This window comes from Xyrauchen texanus, chromosome 29 (genome assembly GCF_025860055.1).
Source record: "Xyrauchen texanus isolate HMW12.3.18 chromosome 29, RBS_HiC_50CHRs, whole genome shotgun sequence".
In the NCBI taxonomy this organism is placed as follows: domain Eukaryota; kingdom Metazoa; phylum Chordata; class Actinopteri; order Cypriniformes; family Catostomidae; genus Xyrauchen; species Xyrauchen texanus.
Window position 1 is genome coordinate 8985146 of NC_068304.1, and position 25650 is coordinate 9010795.

At 40.0% G+C, this 25650-nt stretch overlaps 1 protein-coding gene across 2 annotated transcripts in view; it reads right to left on the reverse strand.

The window, feature by feature from the left end:
- LOC127623125 (rho GTPase-activating protein 42-like) overlaps positions 1-25650 on the reverse strand; it is a 155467-nt gene that overhangs the window by 69401 nt on the left and 60416 nt on the right. For both annotated transcript variants that reach the window (XM_052097388.1, XM_052097387.1), the window contains exon 4: positions 13195-13266. In XM_052097388.1, the coding sequence (XP_051953348.1) occupies positions 13195-13266 (72 nt within the window). The remainder of the gene's footprint in view (positions 1-13194; positions 13267-25650) is intronic.

Genomic DNA, 25650 nt, shown 5'->3' on the forward strand with positions numbered 1-25650 from the left:
AGCCCAGTGGGATCTTTTATTCGGTTGCATACATTTTTCCATCTCTTATCATCCTGTTTCTAAAAACATCAAACCGGATGTCTTTGCCATTGGACTTATCTTGCTGTTTTTCACCTGTTGTGTTTACCACTCAATTATTCATAAAATATCATTTGAACTGCTACCTGCATCTGGGTCCTCTGGTTATCTTTACAGGCATGAGTTTGGAGCAAGACTATCTGTTTTTTTCCACCAATGGCAGACAGAAGGTGTATTCAGAAATCTGTATAGTTAAATGCATTGTATATTTTGTTATATGTAATTGTTGAGGTGACGACATGGTCAAGCATCCATCTGGGGAGAAAGCGTTAAGGACATCCACCTGAGATGAGTTGTGAATAATTTCCATGTTCACAGTGAGAGTCGGGGGAGATAAAAGACGGCCCAGTTCACGAAAGACACAGAGAGAGAGAGAGAGCTGCATGGAGCAGAGTGTTCCTGAGAGTGATTTGTATTATGCCGAAAAGCATCAATTTGAGTGTGATCACTGAAAAGTGGAATATATATATATAGACTTTGAAGCTGTGGCAAATAAAGCCCTTTTGAGTTGGATCTCGACTGTCCTTCCTCATTTTGATCCAAATATGAACATCTGTTACAGTTATTGAATATAATAGAGTACGATTGAATATAATGTTTATTTTTGCAATACTAATTGGTGGAGCTTGTTTACAAGATTGCACACTTCAGCTTTAAATCAGAATCTAAATCAACTGTAAATTGAAAGTTGAAGTTCATATTTGTGTGTATTTGTTATAATAATTTCTCCTATTGCCATTTAATGTGCAGAGACAACTATCCATCAGCCACTGACAACTTTTCTGAAAAGTATTAACTGTTCTGAAAGGTAGCCTATGGAAGAGGGGTGTCCAAGTCACGCCAGCTACTTACTGGGCTACTTCAGGGCTCTGTGCTTGGTCCACTTCTCTTCTCCATTTACACAACATCACAGTGACTTCTCAGATCTCAGCCTGGATAAAGGAACACCATCTTTACTCACCCTAGCTAAGACTGAGCTCCTCAACTTTCCAGCCAACCCTGTCACAGTTCACCTGGATTCATCAAATATTATGCCATCCATAATGGTAAGAAAATCGGGGCCCAATCATGTAGATTCACACTCTACAACATTAGGAAACAAGACTCGTTGTACATGCTATACCACTCATTGCTCAGTGTCTTGTCATACTGTAATGCTCTTTTAGCAGGCATTGCTGCATGCACATTTAAGCCTCTGAACATGATCCAGAATGCAACAGCATGGCTAGTCTTCAACAAACCCAAGAGGACACATATTACACCATTACGTGTCTCTCTGCAATGGCTGAGAGTTGCTGCACATATCAAGTTAAATGCTATGATGCTGGCAAACAGTACAGTCACTGAGTCTGCGGCAGTCTACCTAAAATCATTCCTGCAGATCTAGGTTCCCATCAGAAGGGTACGGTCTGCAAATTATCAGTGCCTTGTGGTAAAAACATAAGAGGCACAAAAATCATTTTCCCACACTTCCGGCTACACAGTACATCGATGGTGGAATGACCTTCCCAACACCAACCGTGAAGCAGACTACCTCTTTTCAAGAAACGGCTAAAGACACAACATTTTCATGAGCACTTAACACTACACTAAACAAACAAACAAACAAAAACGTTTCAGGTTACTTAACTGTAACCCCTTTTCCCTGATAAAAGCGGAACAAGATGCTGCTGTGATTTAGCACTTTGGGAACGAGAATACCCATGCTGCCGCACTGTGGATGTCAGGACCCCTTAAGGTTGTGTAGTTGTGCTCACAAGAGCGCGAGAGGTCTCAGACATGAGCTTGTGATGTTGACTCAAGGACATAAGAGCCTGGAGTGGCATGAACATCCAAATTATAAAATCTTATGAATGTAAGCGGAGAGGGCCAGCCTGTCGCATCACAAACATGCTGCAGAGGGACACCCCTAGCCAAGGCTTTAGAGGAGGCGACCCCTCTGGTAGAGTGAGCCCTGATACCAACTGGCGAAGCTTGACCGCGTGCCTAGTAGGACAGGGCAATAGCATCCCTCACCCAATGCGACATTGTTCTGTTTGGTGGCGGCCGCCCCCCTGTTGCGGCCCCATGGCAAACTAATAGTTGTTCTGACTTACGCCACTGGCTAGTAAGGTGGACATAAGTCTGAAGGGCACGGACTGGACAAAGTCCGTGATGGCTTTCCTGCTCCGGTGTTGTAAACGGCGGGGAGCAGAAGGCTTCGAGAGTGACCGGATGTACATTCAAGAAAGGAACCTTAGGCAGGTAGTCAGGATGAGGGTGCAAAATTGCTTTAGCCATTCCTGGGGCAAAATCTAAGCAGGCTGGCAAGACAGACAGAGCCTGTAGATCCCCAATTCTTTTTAGAGAATAATTGCCAGAAGAAAAACCATCTTGAGAGTCAGAAGTTTATCAGACGCTGACTCTAGAGGTTCAAAGGGGGTCTCAACCAGACCCTCAAGGACTATTGCGAAGTCCCATGAAGGGATCCTGGTCCTAGCAGGAGGTCTCAGTCGCATGGCTCAACGAACAAGCAATCAAGCAGAGGATGTCACCCCAACGGCACCCCGTCAAAATAGTTCAGGCCGGGGGTGAAATATTGTCCCCTGCACCTGAGACAGAAGGTCCCTCCTGTCCGGAATCGCCCAAGGCAAGCCGTCGAGGAGAGACATTATCTCCGAGAAACATAACCTATTTGGCAAGCACAACGCTATCAGTAAGAGGCAGGACCCTTGCTGGCAAACTCTGGCCAAGACTCCCGGAAGCAGAGAAACTGGTGAAAGTGTAGCTTTTTGATAGGGAACAATACTTGTTTGCACTCCAATCTCTGTCTTGGATAGTACTTTTCTAATACAACTGAAACTTTGTATTGTAGCAATTGTTTTATTACTGTCTCCTTAAGATGAATCACTTTTGTTGTCTACTTTCTCATTTTGTAAGTCACTTTGGATAAAAGCGTCTGCTAAATAAAAAAAATAAAAAAAGTATGTTCTGTTTGCTTGAATGGCCTGACATGTCTATTTTGGTTTGACCAATGGTGTGACCTGGGGCGGGACTACCTAATGATGTGAGTTATGTTAGCCAGTGTTGTCTCTGCAATCAGAGAATTGAATGCTAAAAAACTACAGCAGGTTGTAGTTCTACTTTTACCAAGGGTTGCAGAAATAAAAGAACTGTTAATTTCACAATTTCTGATCTACTAAGACATGAAAGCTATTCTTTTTTACCAAGCACAAGAGAGTAAAGGCCAACCTCTTACCCCACATTTCAAAAATATTTCTGGAGGTAAGAAGCTCCTCTCAGCCCTCTAATAAAGGTTTTCAGAAATCCTTGAATCTGATGGCCTCCGTTGAGAAGAGCTATTAAAAATGCTCTGTGCTGAACTCAACACTAGGCAGGAGGTGCCAAAGATTAGATAGCCCTTCAACGACACAGACCTGGGTGCAGACCCATCATCAATTTTAATGCCACTAACTTTACGTTTTTCAGTAGCCTGTCGGTAACCTGAAAGTAACAAGCTACTTTTTCCAATGAGAAAGCTTTCAAAGTAGTTTCCCCAACACTTAAAGTGCTAGTTCACAAAAAAAAAAAAAAATAATAGATTTATTTTTTACGCAAACCTATCGATTTGCTTCAGAAGACATTAATCGATTGACTGTAGTCGTGCAAATGCACCTCATGGGTAAAAACAACAGGCTTCCACAGGCTACAGAACTCAGTGAACAAAAACTACAGATCGTGTGACGCTTGCCCATACTTACAAGCTTTGGAAAAGCACTAAAACTTTCACAATGTATTTCTTTCAGTCACTACATGTCTGCATAATGTTCAGTGTTATACTCTATAACTTTGTAATTACCTTGAATGCCATAAGAAATTTGTCTGCCTAAGGAAGTGAGAGTAGTATTTTGAGGTTGATTGTGTGAGTTTCTGTGTAAAGGAGGTCTACTCTAGAAGTCTCTGTGAGTAAGGGCATATATAAAGCTTGCTGTCTGTGGACCAAAACCTGCACTTATTATGCCTGCTGAAAATTTTAGGTCTTTGATATACACATACAACTAAACATACTAGCTCTGTTTGAAGCCTTAGTGTGCTGCCTAGCTATATGTCTACATAGGCTTGCTTTATTTTGAGGTGGCATTCTAACTAAAAGTAACCTCATAAGCATCTGACACATTTATAAGATTGTGCACCTCAATGCAAACACAATATTTCTACCTAAACAACATCACTTTGACCAGTATTTAGCACGTGTTTTTGGGTTAGGGAGCAAAACAAGTCTTTGTTGGATCAAATTTAAGATGTTCAGGATGCACATTATGTCTTTTGGCTGCCAATCTATCTGTCTAACCACTTAATAAAAACTCCTAACAGCATGTTTCATTAGCAAAGTCCCAGTCAGGGTAGAGGTTCATCCACCCCCTGTGCTCTGTCACCTGCTCCAGCCACCATCAGCCCAGAGGTGACTTCACACATGCCTCATATCTCCAGCCATCAGTGTGACAGATAACCACAGTAAATTGGTTTGGCTTTTCCAGTTTTATAGTAACATGATCACACTTTCCTGTACCCTGACAATGGCCACATAATGCAGAGTTACTTGTTTTTGTTGATATGTGAAAAAACATATATATTATTAACACTCAATACAAGTTGCTACCAACCATTCATTGTTAATTCATTAACAAATGGCACCAATTTTGCAGAGTGACCCAGCTGACTTCCGGAGCCAATCTGGCACCTTACATTTTTTATTATCAACAAACTATGCAAATCTATTTTTATGGTCATGGAAAGAAGTGTTTACTGCAGTTTTTGGTTCAGTGGACTAAATAAAAATGATAATACATGTATCAGCATACGTGAAAAGTTTGTGATCCAGCTTGAGTGTGTAGTTGTTTTAATTTTCTTTTTTTTCCTGCTGATATTCTGATATGTTGACCTGCTGACCTAAAAGCATTTGGTGACGATCATGAACTTTTGTCACAGTGTAGATTTGGGCCACTGACATTTGCAGAGGAAGGAAACAATGAATTAACTCCAAAACAATCTCGAAGATAAATGTGGAAAAACCACACAAAATACCAGTCTTAAAATAACAGTATTTATTTATTACATTATTACTGTGGTTGATTCAGATTTTGAAAGGGTGTACTCCTACTTGATATCCCAGGCTTTCAATTATAGATTTCTGTTGTCTGATGCTCGGACTATTATTTGTATATAAATAAAATGACAACTGTTTTGCTGGTGTTAGTAAAGTTCATTTAACGTGTTTTACACAGATGTATCTGCAAACAATTGCAATACCAAGTAATATATAACCATTTACTCAATGCATTTCAAAAAAAATAATTGGGTATTGAAATTAATAAAAAAATAAAATGGGTAAAAAACGTAAAAAAATCCACTCTGCCGTATACCAGTAATGAATTCCTTTTAATGTTACACAGCATGTAATTGTGAGCTTGCTTGACCCATAAGTAAGTGTTTGCCCGTAGTAAAAGCCTTGAGTCTGGTAGAGCTGCTTGGCAAACAGGGAATAAATGCTTTGGGCTTGAGCGGCTTGTTCATCGGTCACTGACCTCACTCTGTTAACCAGCTGGAGCTGCAGCAAGGCTGTAATTCCCTAATAAGGAGGTCTCTACCTCCCCGAACACAGAACTGAGAGAGGGGGAGGCTTGGCAGTGTGCCGATCCTTTACATTCCCATAATCCTTTAGTGATGCTCCTGGCTGCATGGCTAGTACTTCCCTTCTTTCCATTTATAGTAAGTGTTTATTGTAGAGGAGAAAGACATAAGCTATTAAGGGGAAGTGGTTAAGTAAGGTATAATGTGCAGTCAGCCGGTTGATATCGCAAACTAAACTGCGACAAGACCCTGATGTGAAAGGAAGGGGTCCAGTATCACCCTGATGGGGTTTATTTAGCAGTAGCATCCAGCTGATTGTATATTATTCTGCTTATTACAAGGCTACTAACCAAATAAATAAATGGACGTGTTATATTGATTTGTGTTGAAATTACATAATTATGTGATAAGAAAGAAATTGCTGAAAAGCTGAATTCCTCCTCCGGTTTGCATTAGAGTACTGTAGGTGTTTATTTTGTGACTGCTCATTATCCAGCTTATTACAAGAATACTTGGCAAATATATAAATAAATGGTCATGAAACATTTATTTGAAATTAAATTACGTAATTATGCGAGAAGGAAAAAAAAAAAAAATCGCAGAACAGTTAAATTCCACCTCAAGTTTGCGTTGTAATTAATGAATGTCAGACTGCTCATTATCTGGCTTATTAGAAGACTCCTTCCAAAAAATAAATAAACATGAAACATTTATATGAGTTAAAATTATTTTATTATCTTACTTGTAGAGATCACAGAATGATTCAAAAGTAGGAAAGATTACTTGCAATATCTGGATGACTGGTGTGATATGACTTCATCCCTGGATGTGCGGCTGTTATTCAGAAATATCAGACTGCTAAATGGTGCCATTGAAAAAACAGAATTGAGTATTCCAGAGACCCATTAATAAAAAGGAGATCAAATGTATTTATTTATAACTATGAAATCATTTAATGGGTGAACTGTTCCTTTAAATGTGCTGCTTTGAAAATATTTTGATCCAAAACCCAAGAAAGAGCTCCACAAGAGTGAGTCACATCAGCTGATCTTGATTTATGAAAACCTGTCTCTTCTTACAGTGTGTGCACCCATCGGTTCAAAAGCAGAGTGAATCCTGGCGCTCTGGTCCTGCAAGTGAACCTTCCACAAAGCCCGAGCCACATGCAAAAAACCTTTTCATGCAAAATAAATCAAAAATGGCTTTGAGGTTGGAATATAAATCAGAGGGCTTGGGTTAAGTACAGATGGCTAAACCTAACATAACACTAAGCCTAAAGGAAGACACACAACATATCCCTCTCTCTCTGTGTGTGTGTGTGTGTGTGTGTGTGTGTGTGTGTGTGTGTGTGTGTGTGTGTGTGTGTGTGTGTGTGTGTGTGTGACTGTAAGTGTACAGAGGTGTGATTGAATATTTGTGTGTGATCTTTTTGGCCTCACGGGTGTGGGAACAAAGATTGGCTGCAGAATAAACTGCTGCACATTTTGATGTTGCCAAGTTTAATTTTTAATTTGTTTCTGCCTTGCAGCAAAGCAGCCAAAAGTGACCATGTGCTACAGATGTGCTATAGATGCCAGAGATGTGTGTGTGTGTGTGTGTGTGTGTGAGAGAGAGAGATTGGAGAGTATGTGTTTCTGTTTAGACCGTGAACAAATCTTGTTTGGACTATATTCAGTTAAAACTGGCAACTGTATTTTTTATGCTTAAAAATATTCCCTTAAAGGGTTTTGCTGATAACAAGTTTAGTTAAAATGTATTAAATAACTATAGATATTAATGCTTTACGAATGTTCTGGCATTTTGAGTCTGCCTTTATATCGGTTACATATAAGAAACAAAAAGTACTGTACCATGGTACTTCCATTTTTATATATTTAACATTTTCAATCAAAACATAGGTAGGTAAATATTGCTGTTGGTAAATATGAGTAAATACATACAAAGGTTTGTAGGTAAATACTGACACTATTGGACGTGATATAATAATAATAATACCAATGCATTCTTAGAGTATATCTTGGAATACCATTTAAATACCTTGGTACAGGAATATGCTAATCATTCAATACCATAGTGTCCATCAAAGTACCATGCTACTGGCATCTGATACCGTCATTGTACCATGGTACCACCACAAAACTTTTTCTAAGGTCTATTTCATCCATCCATCCATCCATCCATCTTCAACCGCTTATCCGAAGTCGGGTCGCAGGGGCAGCTGCTCCAGCAGGGGGCCCCAAACTTCCCTATCCCGAGCCACATTAACCAGCTCTGATTGGGGGACCCCGAGGCATTCCCAGGCCAGTGTGGAGATGTAATCTCTCCACCTAATCCTGGGTCTTCCCCGAGGCCTCCTCCCAGCTGGATGTGCCTGAAACACCTCCCTAGGGAAGCGGCCAGTGGGCATCCTTACCAGATGCCCAAACCACCTCAACTGACTCCTTTCGACGCAAAAGGAGCAGCGGCTCTACTCTGAGCTCCTCACGGATGACTGAGCTCCTCACCCTATCTCTAAGGGAGAAGCCCACCAGCCTTCTGAGGAAGCCCATTTCAGCCGCTTGTACTCGCGACCTAGTTCTTTCGGTCATTACCCAGCCTTCATGACCATAGGTGAGGGTAGGAACAAAAATTGACCGGTAGATCGAGAGCTTTGCCTTTCGGCTCAGCTCTCTTTTCGTGACAACGGTGCGATAGAGCGAGTGCCACACCGCCCCCGCTGCCCTGATTCTCCGGCCAACCTCCCGCTCCATTGTCCCCTCACTCATGAACAAGACCCAGAGGTACTTGAACTCCTTCACTTGGGGCAATACCTCCTTCCCTACCTGGAGTACGCACTCTATCAGTTTCCTGCTGAGAGCCATGGCCTCAGGTCTATTTGCTTATCAGGGAAATTAATAGGTTTAAAAATAGTAATAGTTTTTCATATAAAATACAGTTGTTATGCAGGAGATGAATGTATAGTAAGCTCAATCTAGCTTTATAATTGTCAATTTACATTACATACATAATCGTATCTAAATGCTATAACCTACATGAAATGTTTTAGTGTTGACTGACCAACTGATCCTGTTGATAAATTTAATTTATTGTTCTTGTGTAGGAAATAATGATGTATTAGCAGCCACACAATAAACAACACCGTACAAAAATAACTACATGCAATACATATAAGCATATTTATTTGGACATACATTATAAACACTGTACACAAAAGTTAAATGTTCTCTGTAAAGCAACTATAAAACAGCATGTATTATTAAAAGCACTGTACAAATAAATTTAATTGGTACTGAATTAATGTCCACACAGTTTTCCCCTTAAGGGAAGACATGCACACTCTGCAAAGACACTCAAAAGAAAGTGAATTACAGGCAGGACATATTTCAATAGTGATAAAACATCTCACTACTGTACATGTCTCATCTAATAACTGTGGTCTGTAGAATTTATCCATTTAGCATCACAGCATGAAAACAGTTGAAATTGACTCTACTCACAGACAGTTCAGGAAAAACACTGTTCCTTTTTATTTCAGTAATAATGCCATTTCAAAACATGTAAAACATTCACAAAAAAGATGCTAAACAGAAATGAACAAACTCCCAACTTTCAGTAAATGTCCACACCCCTGTTAGCACAATGACGCTATTGTTTATGTAACTCATTGCGCTCCGTTTCTGGACGTCTATCGCAGTCGGACCGTAACGGTGGATAATACAAGTAATCCACGCTATTGACTTCTTGCCAATAAAGTGAAAAGAGCACACAAACAAATTATTCCAAGCTTTTTCAAACAGATGTTCCAAAGTCAATCCTTCTGAAGGCAGCCGATGGAGGCAGCATCATCTGGTATCTGATCTGACCAGCAGCATCTGGTCTTAACATTGCTGTTTTAGATAAAACGTTAGTTTTGCTTGATTACTAGGATAACCGGTAACTGCACATATTGTCCAAGAAATTTGTAAGACATCTTACAACATTTAAAAAGCAAGAATCTAACCACATGACACGCAAGCAAGCACTGACCGGCTAAACACAAAACACACTTCCGCTAGCCAACCGGAAATTCCGCCTTCCTTGTGAAATACAGTGGACTCGCTGAGAATATTGTGGATAGGAATATAGGTGACATTTAGTAGACATCATTGTACACATCAAAGTGCCATGGTATTGCCATCTGATATCGTTAACCACATTTACATGGCCTTAAGAAAACGGTTGATTCCAGGGTTTTTGCAGAAATTGGTGTTCTGGACCGTCATGTAAACTAGAATGTCGTTTTCCTTACACCGTTTAAGGGATTAAGAGAATTAGGTTTAACACACCTGGTGAACACAGCTTAATGTGGTCATGTAAACACATAAGCAGTGTTGTAACAGGTTTTTGAGGAGTGCGCATTTGCTTGAAAAGTCCGGATTACAAACGTCATAAAATGGAGCCCAACAAGTCAACACAGGGGAAAGAGTACAGTGTGAAAAGCACTTTCATTATAAACTATACCCATTTACTGTATACGCATCAACGTAAAATACTGCCTGTCCTTCACGTTTGAGTATATGCGCTTGTACATTAAGGGAATCCTGGAATTTGAGGGAAACCCCACCATTGCAGCGCAATTCCACAGTGCAGGTGGTATTGGAAGGTTAAGGAGACAAACACAGCAACAACTAAATGCAAAGCAATGGAGAATAAAATAGCAAAGTCTTCCTCGGATGCTACGTTTGTTATTTACACATGTCGCAGAGAGATTACTTTGCTGTGAAGAAAGCCGCTCACTGACCGAGCCGCATGTATACAGGAGAAAAGAGTACGTCGCTTATACACTGAATGGAAATGGCACTTTCTCTCAAGACGTTTTCTGGTGTCCATATTAACATGAAGCACAATATCGCCACAGTACTGTTTTGTAAAGGGCCTGCTAGCCCAAATAACAATTATAAATAGGTTTATAATTTCTTAATACTGTCCTTAAAACACTATATCTTGCTTGAAATCTATTTGAAAGAGTGTTGGGGAAAGAAAACATTTTGCCCATTACAGAAATGAGAACACGTCATTTTGTTGGGTTCTAAAGATATGTGAATCTGGAGAGGCATTCAGTTTTTTGTGCTGGATTTAAGAGTGCCATAGCTGGTTATAAGTGTTTTTTGGGGAACACACAGACCTAGAACGCAGCGCTTATTCTGTGTGATAGATACCACTATCGTTGTACTGTTACTATACTTCAATTTCTAGTGAGTACACAAACAAGCAACCAGTCATATCACCAATGAGACTCTAACTGTACTGTTGGGTGTTCTGCCATTCGACACACTCAGTCAATATGAAAAAGCCCATTTTTCTTCCATAATGTGATTTGAGTGATTGAGTTTTTCCGAGTTATTTAATAAGAAAAAAGTTATGGATTAATTTTAATCCATCTGAAACATATTGGATCATGGTGAGGTGTCTGGTTTGAGAGGTCTTGGTTACGACAGCCAAAAAGGAAAGTCATTTCAGAAGTGGAGCAAGTTACTTCATGTTGATGAAAGATTAAATAGACATTTTCTTTTCAATACCATGCCCAAGAATTTCAATAAATGGTAAATCAAAATCTCTATCAATTTATACATTTCTATCGTCACACTGTTTAATTCATCATAATGCCCAGCAATTATATTGTTCTCTTATGAGAGGTTCTCTCGTATTGCGTAAGCTAGCTTACGCTACGGGAAAGATTCATCTTTTCTGAGATATTGAAGCCAAAAAATTATCCTTAATTTTGTATCATTTGTCAACGCAGTGCAGCAACTGCAGACCTTGAGCGGGCTAGCTAGCGAGCTCATTGGTTGCTCTGCGGCAACTGCTGCAGCCTATAGACGAACTTGCGTGAACTCGCGCCCAATGAGAGGCGCCCGCGCGCTCACTGTCCCAAAGCCCGCCAGAATGGGCGTGGCTAGGGTGCATATAAGTTCAGTTCGTAGGCTGAAACCCTGATTTTCATCTCTTCAGCGAAGCTCTTCGCATCTCTGAAACTGCAAGAAGCTGCGTCGCCGTTCGAGGGGCATCAAGCAAGCTTAGACAGCGCTCGAAGAAGCCGGCCGCCGCCACCTTCAGCCATCCTGCGAGCTACGCCATCCGGCGACGTATCCTTTTTAAAGCAAACTAGTTCCTCAGTGAACTTCACAAAAGAGCACGAGCGTCTTTTTAAAGATGCCTCGCACCTGCGGTTCATGCCGCACCCCTCTCAGCGCCGGAGACCACCACATCATCTGCGCTCTCTGCCTGGGACTGGGGCATGCAGAGCTCGCCTTCGAGCTCTGCACTGCTGCCACCTCGGAGAGCGAGGCGGAGGACAAGGGCTGCTGTTCCATCATGGCTTCGGACAGCGAGGAGTGGTCACAAGCCTCCTCATCGGCCCAGGAATCCAGCAGGACCCGCGCCGGAGTCCAAGGGGAACTGATACGCCTCCTCACACAGGCCGTCGACCGCCTCGGGCTCGAGTGGTCACCGCCCCCTGAGCAGGCTCCCAACAGACTCGGTGAATTCAGCAGCCAACAAGCCGGTGTTACTACCCGCTTGCCTGCACTCAAACGCCGTTTTCACGGCGACACAAAAAGATTTTGTAAAGAGCAAACATGTCTTATGTGTAGAAAATGTGCCCACAATCCAGTGTTCACCCCTACACACAAGCATTACACTTCCCGTGTCCCTATCAGAGAGCAAACATGTCTTATGTGTAGAAAAAAGCCCGTGCGCGCGTCCCCTCTCTGCCCGCTCTGTCACACGGCCAGCAAACACCTCTCTATGTGTAAGTCCCGTGCCCGTGACTATGCTCGCGCATCACTTAACAGATGTGACTCTTTCCCCATTCATCTCAATCGGGAAGTCATTCACAGAACAGCCTGTCTCTGCTGTCTGCGAGGAGTCATGCATAAGCACAATAAGCGCGCTCACACATTCTGTTCAGCCCGCTGTGTACGGCAATCAGGGCGACTCGTCCATTCACCCTCTAGCGTTACGCTTCAAAGCATGGGAAGCTATCCCAGGGATATGCAAATGGGTGTTAAGCACAATAAAACAGGGCTATTTGCTACAGTTCGATCGCCGCCCTCCCTGCTTCAGGGCGCGGCTCGAAACTACTGTGAACATGGAAGCAGCCTGCATGCTTCGTTCAGAAATAGCAAACCTTCTGTGCAAAAGGGCCATAGAGAGAGTGCCGCCTTCACTGAGCGAGTCGGGTTTTACAGCCGTTATTTTCTTGTCCCCAAGAAAGACGGCGGCCTCAGACCAATATTAGATCTCAGGGTTTTGAACAAGGTGCTTGCAAAAAGACCGTTCAAAATGCTTACAATCTAGCTTACGCAATACTCGTTCCATCATCTAGAGAGAACCGAGGTTACGTAGGTAACCGAGACGTTTTTACTAACAAGATTTGTCTCATGAACCATGTTGGTAACATGTCCAAAAACCATTGTAATACCTTTTGGTTATTGTTGTCTAAAGAAACATAAGAACATTTCTTACTTTGGCTGCTCCGATCTGCTCTTTCCGAAACTTCTCCAAGGGTGAGATTAGAACATCATCAGCATTCTGTATCTGCAATCAAGAATAAATGTAAGATATTTCCTGAGATGACACTCTTCTTTATTAACTACACATTAATTCACAGCCACAAATTAAAATTAGAAGCTAAAGGCTGCATTTAAGCAGAAGAAACGGCTGAGAATTTTAACAAGCTTACTATTATGAGCAAATTTGTGGTGTGAGCTTATATTTCTGAAGAGGTTTTGTAAGAACCTTCACACTAAAACTTGAGGAGCAGTAGTGATGAGTGATAGAATTAGATTTCTCAGCATTCGTTTAATGAGAACTCCAGGGCAGATTGCAGCAGTTCATTCAAGTGACTATTAATATGAGGAAAATTAGCAATAATACAAGAGTCTGGACAATAAAGAAATACACTTTTTGTTTTAAACAGACCATGAAGCTCATCAGCCGAGTGAAATATGGCCATAGTCTTACTCCCGCAGTTGAGTACACATTTAAATTCTGAAATGTCTTTATATATCGGTGTTTGGAGTGTCATTGCATGCACTCTAAAAGACTATCATGGTGAAGTAAAATGCTCATTCCTACCATACGGAGAAAGCAAAAGACTGATTCAATTACAGTGTCTGTGTATGTATGTTCATGTGCATGGATACAGAGTTTGAGCTTCGCAGGATCATATCTATAAAGTCAACATGAAACGTTGTTCGCAAACCTATTTTACTTTTCAAATATATATATATTACACACACACACAATAAATAAATATATAAAAATTGTCAAAAATCATCAGTTTGAATCAGTCTAATGACTCACTCGTAGACTGAATGAGTCAGAGTGGTTCTTTTTAAAGAATCCCTTAAAAAAGCCTTGAAAAATCCATCTTGAAATGGTTGGTTTGAATCAGACTAATGACTCACTCATTGACTGAATCAGTCTGGGAGCTTATGTTTAATAAATCCCTAAAAAGACTAGAAGAATCAGCATTAAGATGATCGGATTGAATCAGTCTAATGACTCATTGACTAAATATGTCGGAGCAGTTCCTTTTATTGAATCCCAAAAGAAAGCCTTGAAAAATAAGTCTTGAACTGGGGTACATTTCCCAAAAGCATCATTAGCCAACTATGGTCCTAAGTTCCATCGTTACAAATGTAGTTTAACAATTTGTTGTTTCCCGAAGCCGTAGATCCAGCAACTTTGATCACATTTACATGAATTAAAAAAAACATGGATGCAGCCATTTAAGTGCCTATAAAAGCTGTCAAGAGAAAGTGCTTTAACACAAGCATTTTCTGTTGGAGAACACGGCTTCTGTGTCCGGGATAAATCAGCCTCCGTCTGGCACTACATAGGGAGAACAATCAATCATAGCAAATCAAACAGAATTTTCCATAAAAATAGCTTAAAAATGAATTCCACATGACTGTTATTTTGGAGCCCCATATCTTTCAGCCCTCAACTGCTCTCACAATGGATGGTAATGACTTTGGAAGGATGATCTGTCCTGAATAGAATGCACCCATTTGAAAAGCATTCATGTGCGTTTGTGCTCAAATGCATCGGGGGAACCCCAAAGTCTGAAGTTTGACTCCAACCCCTGCATAATGTCAGTAACAACAGCACTATGTTGTTGAACCAACGTGGTTTGAATGATTGATGTGCAACATGGTTACTACAGTTTTGGGAAACAGTCTTGACTAGCTAGTTAACTGCTCCAATGTTGCATTGTACTATGGTGGCGAGGCAGTGAGTTACGTCGTTGTTCGGGAAACTCAGCCCAGATCGGTTTGAATCAGTATAATAACTCACTCCATGACTGAATCAGTCAGAGCAGTTCCTTTAAATTAATTCCTTAAAAAAAAAAAATATTAAAAAATATCAGTCTAAACATTAACTGTTTGAATCAATCTAATGACTTAATTACTGACTAAATCAATCGCGAGCGGTTCTTAACTTGTTCACTTAAAGCACATTTCATTTTGTCTTAATCTTAAAATTAAAAGGAAAACTAAAAAGGTTTCAATTCTAACAATTCTCGTAATCAAATTCATCATTTACTCACCAACTCGTTGTCCCAAACCCATTAGACTTTCTTCTGTGCAACACAAAAGGCAGAATGTTATCCTCAGTCACCATTCACATTCATTGCTGTTTGGAACCACATTAGGGTGACTAAATGATGACAGAATTTTCATTTTTGGGTGAACTGTTCCCTAAATGGACTTTAAAAATTCTTTAAGGACTTTTAGTAGTGGTGCAAACCCCCCAAGAGGTTGGGTTGCACATCTATGTATGTGGATCTGACCTGTCATAGCAGTGTGATACGACAATCAGTTTGATTAACACTGTCCCGTACCATGAGGGTATGTGATTAAAGCTATAACACAGCCTATAATACCTGCGCTAATTTTAGAGAGAGACCATCCTCTCTGAAAAAAGCATCACTCTCCACCCATAAATAAATAATTAAAAAAACATTTAATTGTCTTGAAACCCCCAGAAACATACAGTCACCCTCACTTCTGACACCAGGGGCGTGTCTGAGGCTGGGGAGGCAGTGCCTCCCCTAGGATAAGCTCTGCCTCCCCTGAGAATTTGAGAAATAATCTGTCCATCTGTTGTTTTGAGTGTAGCCCCGAATGTATTTTGAATAGTTGACTGACAAATATGAAACCAGACAATAGCCTATGTAAACCCCCGAAATCATAAGTTGCCTTATTTCATTGTGCTTTGGCTTTGCACATACTGCATACAGCCTGTAAAAATAGACATAGGCATAATCTAGCCTATAGAATAAGTTCCTTTGCTGTCGGTAGCCTATGGGCGACTCCGTTTCTTCCTCTCTGTTGAATATGCAGCAGGTAGAGGAGGAGCTTGCAAAGTCGTTGACATCAACTAACGTTACTTAGTGGCGAGTTAACGGCAGTTAGCAGGAAAGACAGCAAAAATGAAGCAAATGAGGCTTTGGGGATTTTTCCGAAAGAAGTCAGTGGGTAAGAATTCACATTTGTTTTTGTCCATAAAGTCTGAAGATCATCATCTAGCTGGCTTTCACCCACAGTAGGTTTGGTAGCTCCGAGTTAACGCAGTCGCCTCTCACGCTGGAGACCGCGATTCGAGCCCCGTTCGTAGCGTACTTTTCTTGTTTATCAGGTGTTGTTTTCGCTAAGGATAACCAATAAGCATTAACATAAAAGGTATGTGTGACTTGTTTTGTGATATTAGTTTGTAGGAAACTTTGATTTGATTAAATGGTTTTGTAGAGTGTAGCAAAAATGAGCAACAGACTGAGGAGCAGCAGCTGTGCCAGAATCAGGCATGGAAACTGGTAACAATTAATCAGTCACTTTACTTTAGAGAAAGTTAAAAGTGAAACATTTCTTATCCCAATGATCCTAATGAAAGGATTTTGACAGATGAATTATTCTCATAGAGATGATGAGAATTATATACAGTTCGATGCCATAGTGTGTCAATGAACTTAGACTAAAGTCATTCATGTATTGCTTTAACTTAGGATATTATACATAATTTTGACTATTTATGTCAAAAAAAAAAATTATTTATATTCAATATTTTTTTGACCTCACTTTACTCACTATAATATAACTCTTTTGTGATGACTTTATGTTAATGTACATGAAAATTCAAGAATCATGATAGATCTAAGGGCAATCCCACTGATCTGCTCTTCCCAATACATTTTCTTCAATGGTATTGGTCTACAATTTGACATATGTAGCACTTGATGAATTAGTTGTTTGAAGCTGATTTGCAATAAGTTATGTGCTGTATCTGTTCTTTTGCATCACAGATGATTCAGGGGAGAGAGGATGTTGAGGATAGTACTAGAGTGGAAGATTTAGGAACTGTAGAAACAGGCCCAGCCAGAGCAAAACTCAAAGAATACCCTCTCACCAGCTTTGGACTACAGGGAAGTGGTTGCTAGTGTGAAAATAAAATTGTCTGGGCTAAGCCCGGATGTCCTTCAATGCTGGAAACGCCTCTGCATCTGATGATAAATTACAATTTAAAAGTGGATTGTTTTGTGCATATTTTTCCATCGCTAGCAGATGAGTGAGGTCTGACACAACAAAAATCCAGTTTAAGCCCTATAGTCTAATAGGGGCCCTGTGCCTATCTCTGGGTTCCTGGCTTAGAAAAAGATATGCACTAAAACAGATTGTGTGTAGTATAGCTTAATTTTGTGCCGATTTTTTCAATTGTTTATGTTGCCCCCCCAAACAAGCCAAATGCCCCCCCAAACATGATATCCTGGTAACCCCTCTGTCTGACACACAGGCAAAGACAAACAATTGTGCATTTAAATGCTCTGAGCAGCTGCAAACCCAAACGGCTCAATCCGTTTCACATTTCATTAATTTGTGTTTATTTCAATTTAGGAATCATGGCTTCATTGGCATTATGAGACGAGTCTTGAACTGAGAACTTTGCAAGCGTAACTTAATCAAAGCAATTACTGGTTGGATTAATATTCTGACACAAGGGAGGCATTATAATGCTAGCATCATCCCTATGGCTAGCGGGAGACGATAAGTCGAAATGAGGCTAACTGGGAAGTATAACTCAGTATACCCAAATATCCAGGTCACTCCTTGTTTATTATTTTATGATCAATGAATAAAGTGTGCATTTTCAAAACTGCTTCTTGACTGGGGCTACGCAGAATTAGGCTGGAACAAACTAAGGCTGGGCAAAATCTATCTAGGTAAAAGTATATCATAAATATTCAGACTTTTGATATTGGACATAGGGTAAAGTAGGGCAAGTCACATTTATTACTCCAGTGAATATTTCTCAGCATATGTACATGCCTTAAAGCTTTAGCCCAAAAAAGATTTTGAACATGTCCAATGCAATTACCCAGGAAGCAAGATACGTTGAAGATATTAATTGAAGATACGTTGACCTAAAATATTTTCCACAATATATGGGGCAAGTTGTCACAATAAAACCTGCCAGTAAACAACCTATTATAGGCTTTTTAGTGACATTTAACCAGTAAAACATCTATGGAAAATAAAATGAATAAAATAACATTTCAAACAGACACCCATTGTAGCCAATTAGACTCAAATGTAACATGTTAAATACAGTATTGCTGTGTTAATAAAAATCCATATATAAATATATATTTACATTTATGCATTTGGCAGATGCTTTTATCCAAAGTGACTTACAGAGCCCTTATTACAGGGACAATCCCTCCGGAGCAACCTGGAGTTAAGTGCTTTGCTCAAGGACACAATGGTGGTGGATGTGGGGATCGAACCAGCGACCTTCTGATTACCAGTTATGTGCTTAGACCAACACACACACACACACACACACACACACACACACACACACACACACACACACACAATCAAGGAATGTTTAACACACCATTTTTCACTAAATGAACACAAAGGGTGAATTAGATTATTTTCATTAATATGTACCAATCTAACAATCCATCCTGTAGTAAGAAACAGCAATATTACAAAATATTATACAATATTTACATATTCTGTTAACATGTTTGAGTGATGGTGCAAAAAAAAAAAAAAAATTATATATATATATATATATATATATATATATATATATATATATATATATATATATATATATATATATATATTGGATCTGATTTATGACTGATGAAATTAACAGTTTAAACTATTAATTTGATTCAAATGAATCAAAATCACCAATTCTAATGCTGTTTTGCAACATGATCATACACAAGACTGTTTTGAATCAGGAAACAATTGTGTTTGCATTATCCCTTACAAACACAATCCGGATTACATTTTTACTTCACTAATGGTAGTTTTACCTCTTCATGTGACTATAGTGTAGACTGTCTCAAAACACAACATTGAGTCATGAAATGCCATCTTTAAATCAATTGTGAAGCTGTCCAGCAAGACGAGGCAAAACAATTTGAATTGTAATATGATAAACATCCTTTAATATTGCTGCTCTGCTCAAGACACACCCACTAGAGGGCGCTGCTTGATCATACATCACTGCCTGAAGCACTGAATGCAGACTTTTGCAGTTTTGTAACTTTGCAAGGCCATATCTTGATTTCTTTCTAAATTCAATAAACCATGCAACTTTAAATGGATACCATACAGAGGTCAAAGTCTGCAGGTTTGAGCGTTTTGGATGGCTTTCCTCTCATCATGCAAATGCCACTTTTACAGCTCTTTTATGACTGCAACACCGGTTTTTCTCATAAATGTGAAAATTACTTAAATCAGAAATGACATTTTACATGTTCTTATAAGAGCCAACGCTTCAAAATTCTGTGGCTATTATTATTTCTGGATTGTGCATTTAAATTCAGCTTTTGCAGAATGTTTGGTCTTTAAAAACGAATGTCCATATTTTCAATTATTCGTTCAACTATTTCATTCATTCAAATAAATGTAGTCTTAATTGCACTATTTTATCTCGGAGTCTGATTTAGAACAGACAGAACTCTAGATATAAATGACCCATAGAAAAAGATAATAGTGAATGTTATTCTTCCAGACATTATTTACGCTGCAAAAATCAATGACAGCTGTAACTAATCAAGGCTGGCAAGTGACTATAGCATAAGCGGTGTGCGTTAAATAATTCCATTCCACATCGTATATTAAAATAATTTAATGGATTATTCCTTACATCAACAGGAAAACCCCTGCAAATATATTGTGAATATTTAATAGATTGCAGAGCCCTATAACAAACAGCTCTATGTGCATATGTGCATATGTGTACGTGGAGGTATAGCACCATATGATGGAAGTGTATTTAATGCATGAGCGGAATCGGTAACTTGCTGCACTTTATTACACATTTGCAGAAGAACGTCTTTGCGGTTGATTTCATCGCAGCTGAAGTTCAAAACATCCAATGATGCAGTGCTCAGACACTGTGAATAATCTCAATCTGAATTACTTCACATGAACACTGAAGGTTTTCATTGCATTTTTCCCTCTGTAGTTGTGGAAAATGGCACTAGGCAGATCTCAGAACACTTGACCTTTAGAATTAATTTCAGGATGAGTCTCTGTAATCATGCTTATCTATAATGGTATGTCTTGGTGGGGCCTTTGAAAAACATCTAACCTGTATGAAGCCTGTGTCACTGGAGATAAAGCAGGGCCATATAAAAATAAAAAAAGCCTTAAAAAATGAGCTGCATCATGAACAAATTTTACTGTACTAACACATGTAAAACGCTAGAGTGGTTTTATTTTAAACAACATGTTTTAACAATCTAAATAAGACATTCAATATCCATTCTCTGAAAACTCCGATACGCTTCTCTAGTTTTAAGAATGTTGAGATGCTTAAATTGGAAAACAACCAGACTAATCTCACAGTGAATTTATAAACATCAGGATGAATTTACTTGAGCTAAACTTGGTCTGTGATTACTGAATATTGAAACACTGCCCCCGGTGGCAGGGTGGGTTATTTTGTAAGAATAAATAGCATTTATTAGCATGCACTCTCTGCGCTGGTTTAGTGCTCCAATCACTAAAGACATTATGTAGATCAGCCTACATCGGGCCTATTCGGAGCGCTTTGCAGCAGACCACCATATTTAACACACCCTGCCAGGACTGTACACCTCTACTGTGATCCAGACAACAAAATCATCTCTTAAACATGCCGAAAGTGTGCCGAAAGCGAGCCGAAAGCGCATCTGGATATATGCCAGGATATAACGCTCTTCTCCATCATCTGATCAGTATTTGATGAATTACTGCTTACAGTATATGATGGGTATGTTCACAAACATCTCTTTCAAATAAAAATAATTTTACCACCTACATTTAATTGTGTACACAATTTTTTAAGAATAAAAGCACAGTCTTCCATGAGCCTAATTTACATAGAGATGAGGTGTGTTTGCACCGAGAGGAATGATAATGACTGCTAAAATAGATTGCTGGCGGTTAGTGAATAAAACACAGGTTTTTGCACTGAAATACCATGTGCAAAAGTGGCACGACTGTTAAGTGTATCTGCGGCAAAGTGTCCACGGGGATAATTGTCCAAAATAAAGGGGGATCCGGTGAAGGATTGGGGGGGGGGGGGTCTTCGGTCTTTTCAGGGGCTGCGGCGAGTGAGGCTTCGTTGGCCACGACGTGTGCTCCAATAGCATCCTCGCAGGTCCAGGAGAAGAGCGGGGAGGGTACCGGCTGAATCAGATACAATGCCAGGCCCGCAAAGTAAATGCAATGTATCTGATTCGGCCAGTACACTCTCCGCTCCGCTCCTGGACCTGCGAGGACACCAGTGCGTGCACACAAGGAGATAGAAGCTGGCTTACAAAGGAGAGGTGTACTCTACATTCTTATGGCAGCGGTGATAAGGATATATTCACATCAGGTGTGCCTCAACATCGGCTGCCCAAACAAGGCTTATTAAATTGCACCTCTCCTCTCTCCTTCACTCCCGTTGTGAGCCTGGTTGAAGGATGGCCTTAAGAGGAGGGACGATGATGATGAGAGTGAGGGGTTGGCTCTTCTGCCACAATATGTATTGAAAAATATATCAAGCTGTTAGTAATTATACACATTAAATAAATTTTTTGACTAGCTCTAGAAAAAAATAAAAATCATGAACTTGAGTTTTTCATAAAAAAGTTCACAAGGGATCAAAGTAAATGCCTGTGAGGAATAGAAGTAGTCAGTTGCCTGGTTGAGGGCATTTCAGACCAGACTGCTATGATCTAAATATGGCTCAGATTTGTGTCAGTGAGATTGACTGCAAATATGTGCTTTGAGCTAAAAAATGTAATGTTTGCAGAATTCATTTGGACGGTGTACATATGAACTTAAGGGGTTGGGTTGGGCTAGGGTGGGATTGACGCATAGGGTTTGTTTTCTACCAGCAAGGTAAAACTAATATCTATAAACAGCTTGTATTGATTTTCATGACAGTATTTTCTAAGATATAAATTAAGTTGTGATTGTTTCTCAGCGAGACAATCTCAACTAGCCGTTCCAGCATCTCAGATTCTGATGTAGACGAATACATCCTACTAAACAATCCTCACATCCTTCACATGCTAGATACTCCAGGACAGCAGCCTGCAGACAGATTAAATGAGCGAATAAGACACTATGGGCTCAATTTCAAATCATGAACGTATGCCTTAAGAAGACTTGGAATATGACACATGACTACCTCTATGAAACATTTTTGGGTGCTTTATCAAGCGTAATTGTGAGTCTTAATGCACCATTGCAGTGGTCAGCAATCTTTTTAAGCCCAAGATCCCTGAACTTGGACTCGATGAAAGGCAAGATTTACCTATTGGAGAGTTGAGAGAATAAGACAGATTGTACTTCTAACTTGAGGCCTTTTATTTAGGCTAACTGATTTTGAATTACATTAAATGCTTTGATCCAACTTTCAAATTGATGCAACCAAGAAAACTCTGTAATTCTGTAACACTTGCAGTGAGCAGATCATATGAAGTGCCATTGTTAACTGTTATGCTTATCCACTGAAGCTTCATTGAAGATACTACATTTACCATTAGCATTTTATAAATTAGAACTGTAATGTGTGCTAACAAAATTCTCAGTCAGTGCAATTAAGCTAAGTGCAGTTCTATGTCCCATCTTATGCAGCATGACTTTTCACAATGCCATCAGATGGCACAACTGCTGCAGTGATGTCACTCACTCAAGTCAGTGTGACTGAATACTGTCTGCGAGTGCTTTGTAGTTTGGCTCATAGCTACAGACAGCCAGCCTGAGGCAGGCTCCTGTAACTTGATTTGGTTATTTTCATCTTTGAAAACGCCATTTCACAGGAGGTAAGTGGATCCAAAGTAGGCACTCAATTTTAGTGCACGTGCGGTGAGGAGAGCAAACTTCTCTCTGCTGACAAGTCCCCAAAAGTCACGGTCCCTTGATTTGGCTTTCAGCTCCATGCCATTTTCCACATTAGCCATCTCCATGCCAGCTCCACTTGGCAAAGCATATACTTGCTGGAATTTGGCTGCTACCTGTTCTATATCAATGGGCATGAATGAGTTTTGAAACAATTGCAGCAAATTCACTGGTCCAGCAGCCACACATGGTTTGGTGGAAGTCTTCATCTCAGGTAGCAAGTCAACAAAGCATTGCAGCACTTTGCCACGCAAACCACCAGACATCAGCATGGAAAAGTAGGTCTTTGTTAGCGGCATCCAAGATCATCCAATAACACCTTGAATAAGTAGTGCTGAAGTGCTTTTGCTCCAATCGAATTGATCAGTTTGACCACCATTGTCATTACATGAGAAAAGTCCACAACATTCCCAGCCAAGGCCTGTTGATGAAGCACACAATGTTAATTCACGAAGTCGGGAAAATCGGCACAATGCTATAAAACCCAGAGCGCACACCATGCATTGCCAGGGCCCCATCAGTTATAACTGCTTCCAGTTTATGAATGGCGATGTCATTTTCACTGACATATTATTTTAACTCAATTGTAAATATCCTCACCATTCGTTCTCTCTTTAAGTATAAAAGAGTGAGGTCCTCCTTTGTTGTAGAATCCTGGAAATTCATTCTGAAATAATACAAAAATATAATACACAAATACTGTGCCCATTACATCAAGGGATTCATCAAACTGTAGTGAAATATATTCACAGAGTGACAAGTCCTTTAACACTTGTCACTGTCAGAGGATGTGGATCGACTCGACCCTCCTTGTCACTGATGCAGGGCAAAACGTTACACCACGGAGTGCAGTTATGATGTCGTCTTTGAAGTCCTTCAAAACGGTCTCTACAGCAATGGCCATTGCTTCCTTGAATAAATTGTCATCTGTAAAACGCTTCTTGTGTTTAACCAAAAGGTTAAACCATTCGTTACACAAAACGATGCTTCAGTAGCAGCCTTATTTTGAGCAGCAAATATTTTTTGTGATAAGCAAATGCTGGGCCTTCAACTCCAATTTCAGCTCATCAACTTTCCTAGCACAGATTGCGCTCTTTGGTGGGTAGCTGTCTTTACATTTCTGTTGGTTGGTGTTGTGGTGCCGCTCTTTTAGACAGTGCTTGTGTTTGGTGGCACAACATACATAGACTCTCCACATTCACCAAGGTAAAAAGAAATTCCTCTTCCCATTCTTTAGTGAAGCCTCCACCATGTTAGCTAACTGTTATCTACCTTACAGGCTATCACCAGGGAGTGCCGTATATTGACGTTTGCGACAGTTAACGTCCCGGTACTCTTCTCTTATCTCATTGGTCACTTTAATGCAGCACTGAAAAATACATGTAAATACAACAGCTGGATCAAGAGAAAGAGAGAGAGAGAGGGGCTCTTGCAAAACAGAACATTAATCGGGCATAATGTATTTGTGTATTTATTTTTCTATTATTTTCGGGAGCTACAGGGACAGTCTCAAAGATCTACCAGCCGTTACCGGAAAGCAGTGATTATAGTTTATAAAGTTATGAATATGGATATTTTTATCCATATTTATAAAACGCATCGCTTCACTTCAGAAGGCCTTTATTAACCTCCTGGAGCCGTATGATTGTTTTTTTGATGGATGGATGGATGCGCTTTTTTGGGCTTCAAAATCTAAGGTACCATTCACTCGATAATAAAGCTTGGAAGAGCCTGGATATTTTTTTTATATAACTCCGATTGTGTTTGGCAGAAAGAAGAAAGTGGATGGCTTGAGGGGGAGTAAATTATGGGATCATTTTAATTTCTGGGTGAACTAACGCACCACAACAACCTGCCTATGAATGAAACCCAGTTGCTAAACTGGTGTATTAGATAAAAATCGATAACGCTATTCGTGTTTTTTTGTCTTGTTATCTTATTATAAGTTCAGTCTTGTCATTGGTTGTTTTGTTATCTGGTCTGTGTTTAAGCCCTCATGTTTGCCATCGTCCTTTGTTAAGTATTGTGTTAAATATAACGCTGTTCGGTTTGGTTCTTGTTGTTTTGCTTTCATAGTCATAGTCCTTGTTTCTTGTTCATGGTTTGTGTTTTGGATACTTTCAGGCTTTTGGTTAATAAACTGCATTTAGGTTCTATTCATCTAGTCACTGTCTTCATCATTCTTGTCCTGCTCACCTGCCTACACTTTACACCTTTAAACAAGAACCCGTTTCCTCGGTTTTATTCAACTGTAAGAGGCATGCTTTGTATAATGTAGACATTTGTCTTAGTTACAGTGAGCTAACATGAAGTCCATACAATGCTGTTGTCTGGTTGCAGCTGTAAAGAACACTCATTCTGGCCCGATTCCTGTGGTGGGAGTCAGTACACTGCATGTGTGTCTCAACGTAAATGCCCTCCAGAGTGCCATTAACAAAGCTCTGTAAACCTTGGAAACAATGGCATCTATTCTCTCTCCTCCCTCCCTGTAGTCATGATCGATGTGACATTCCTC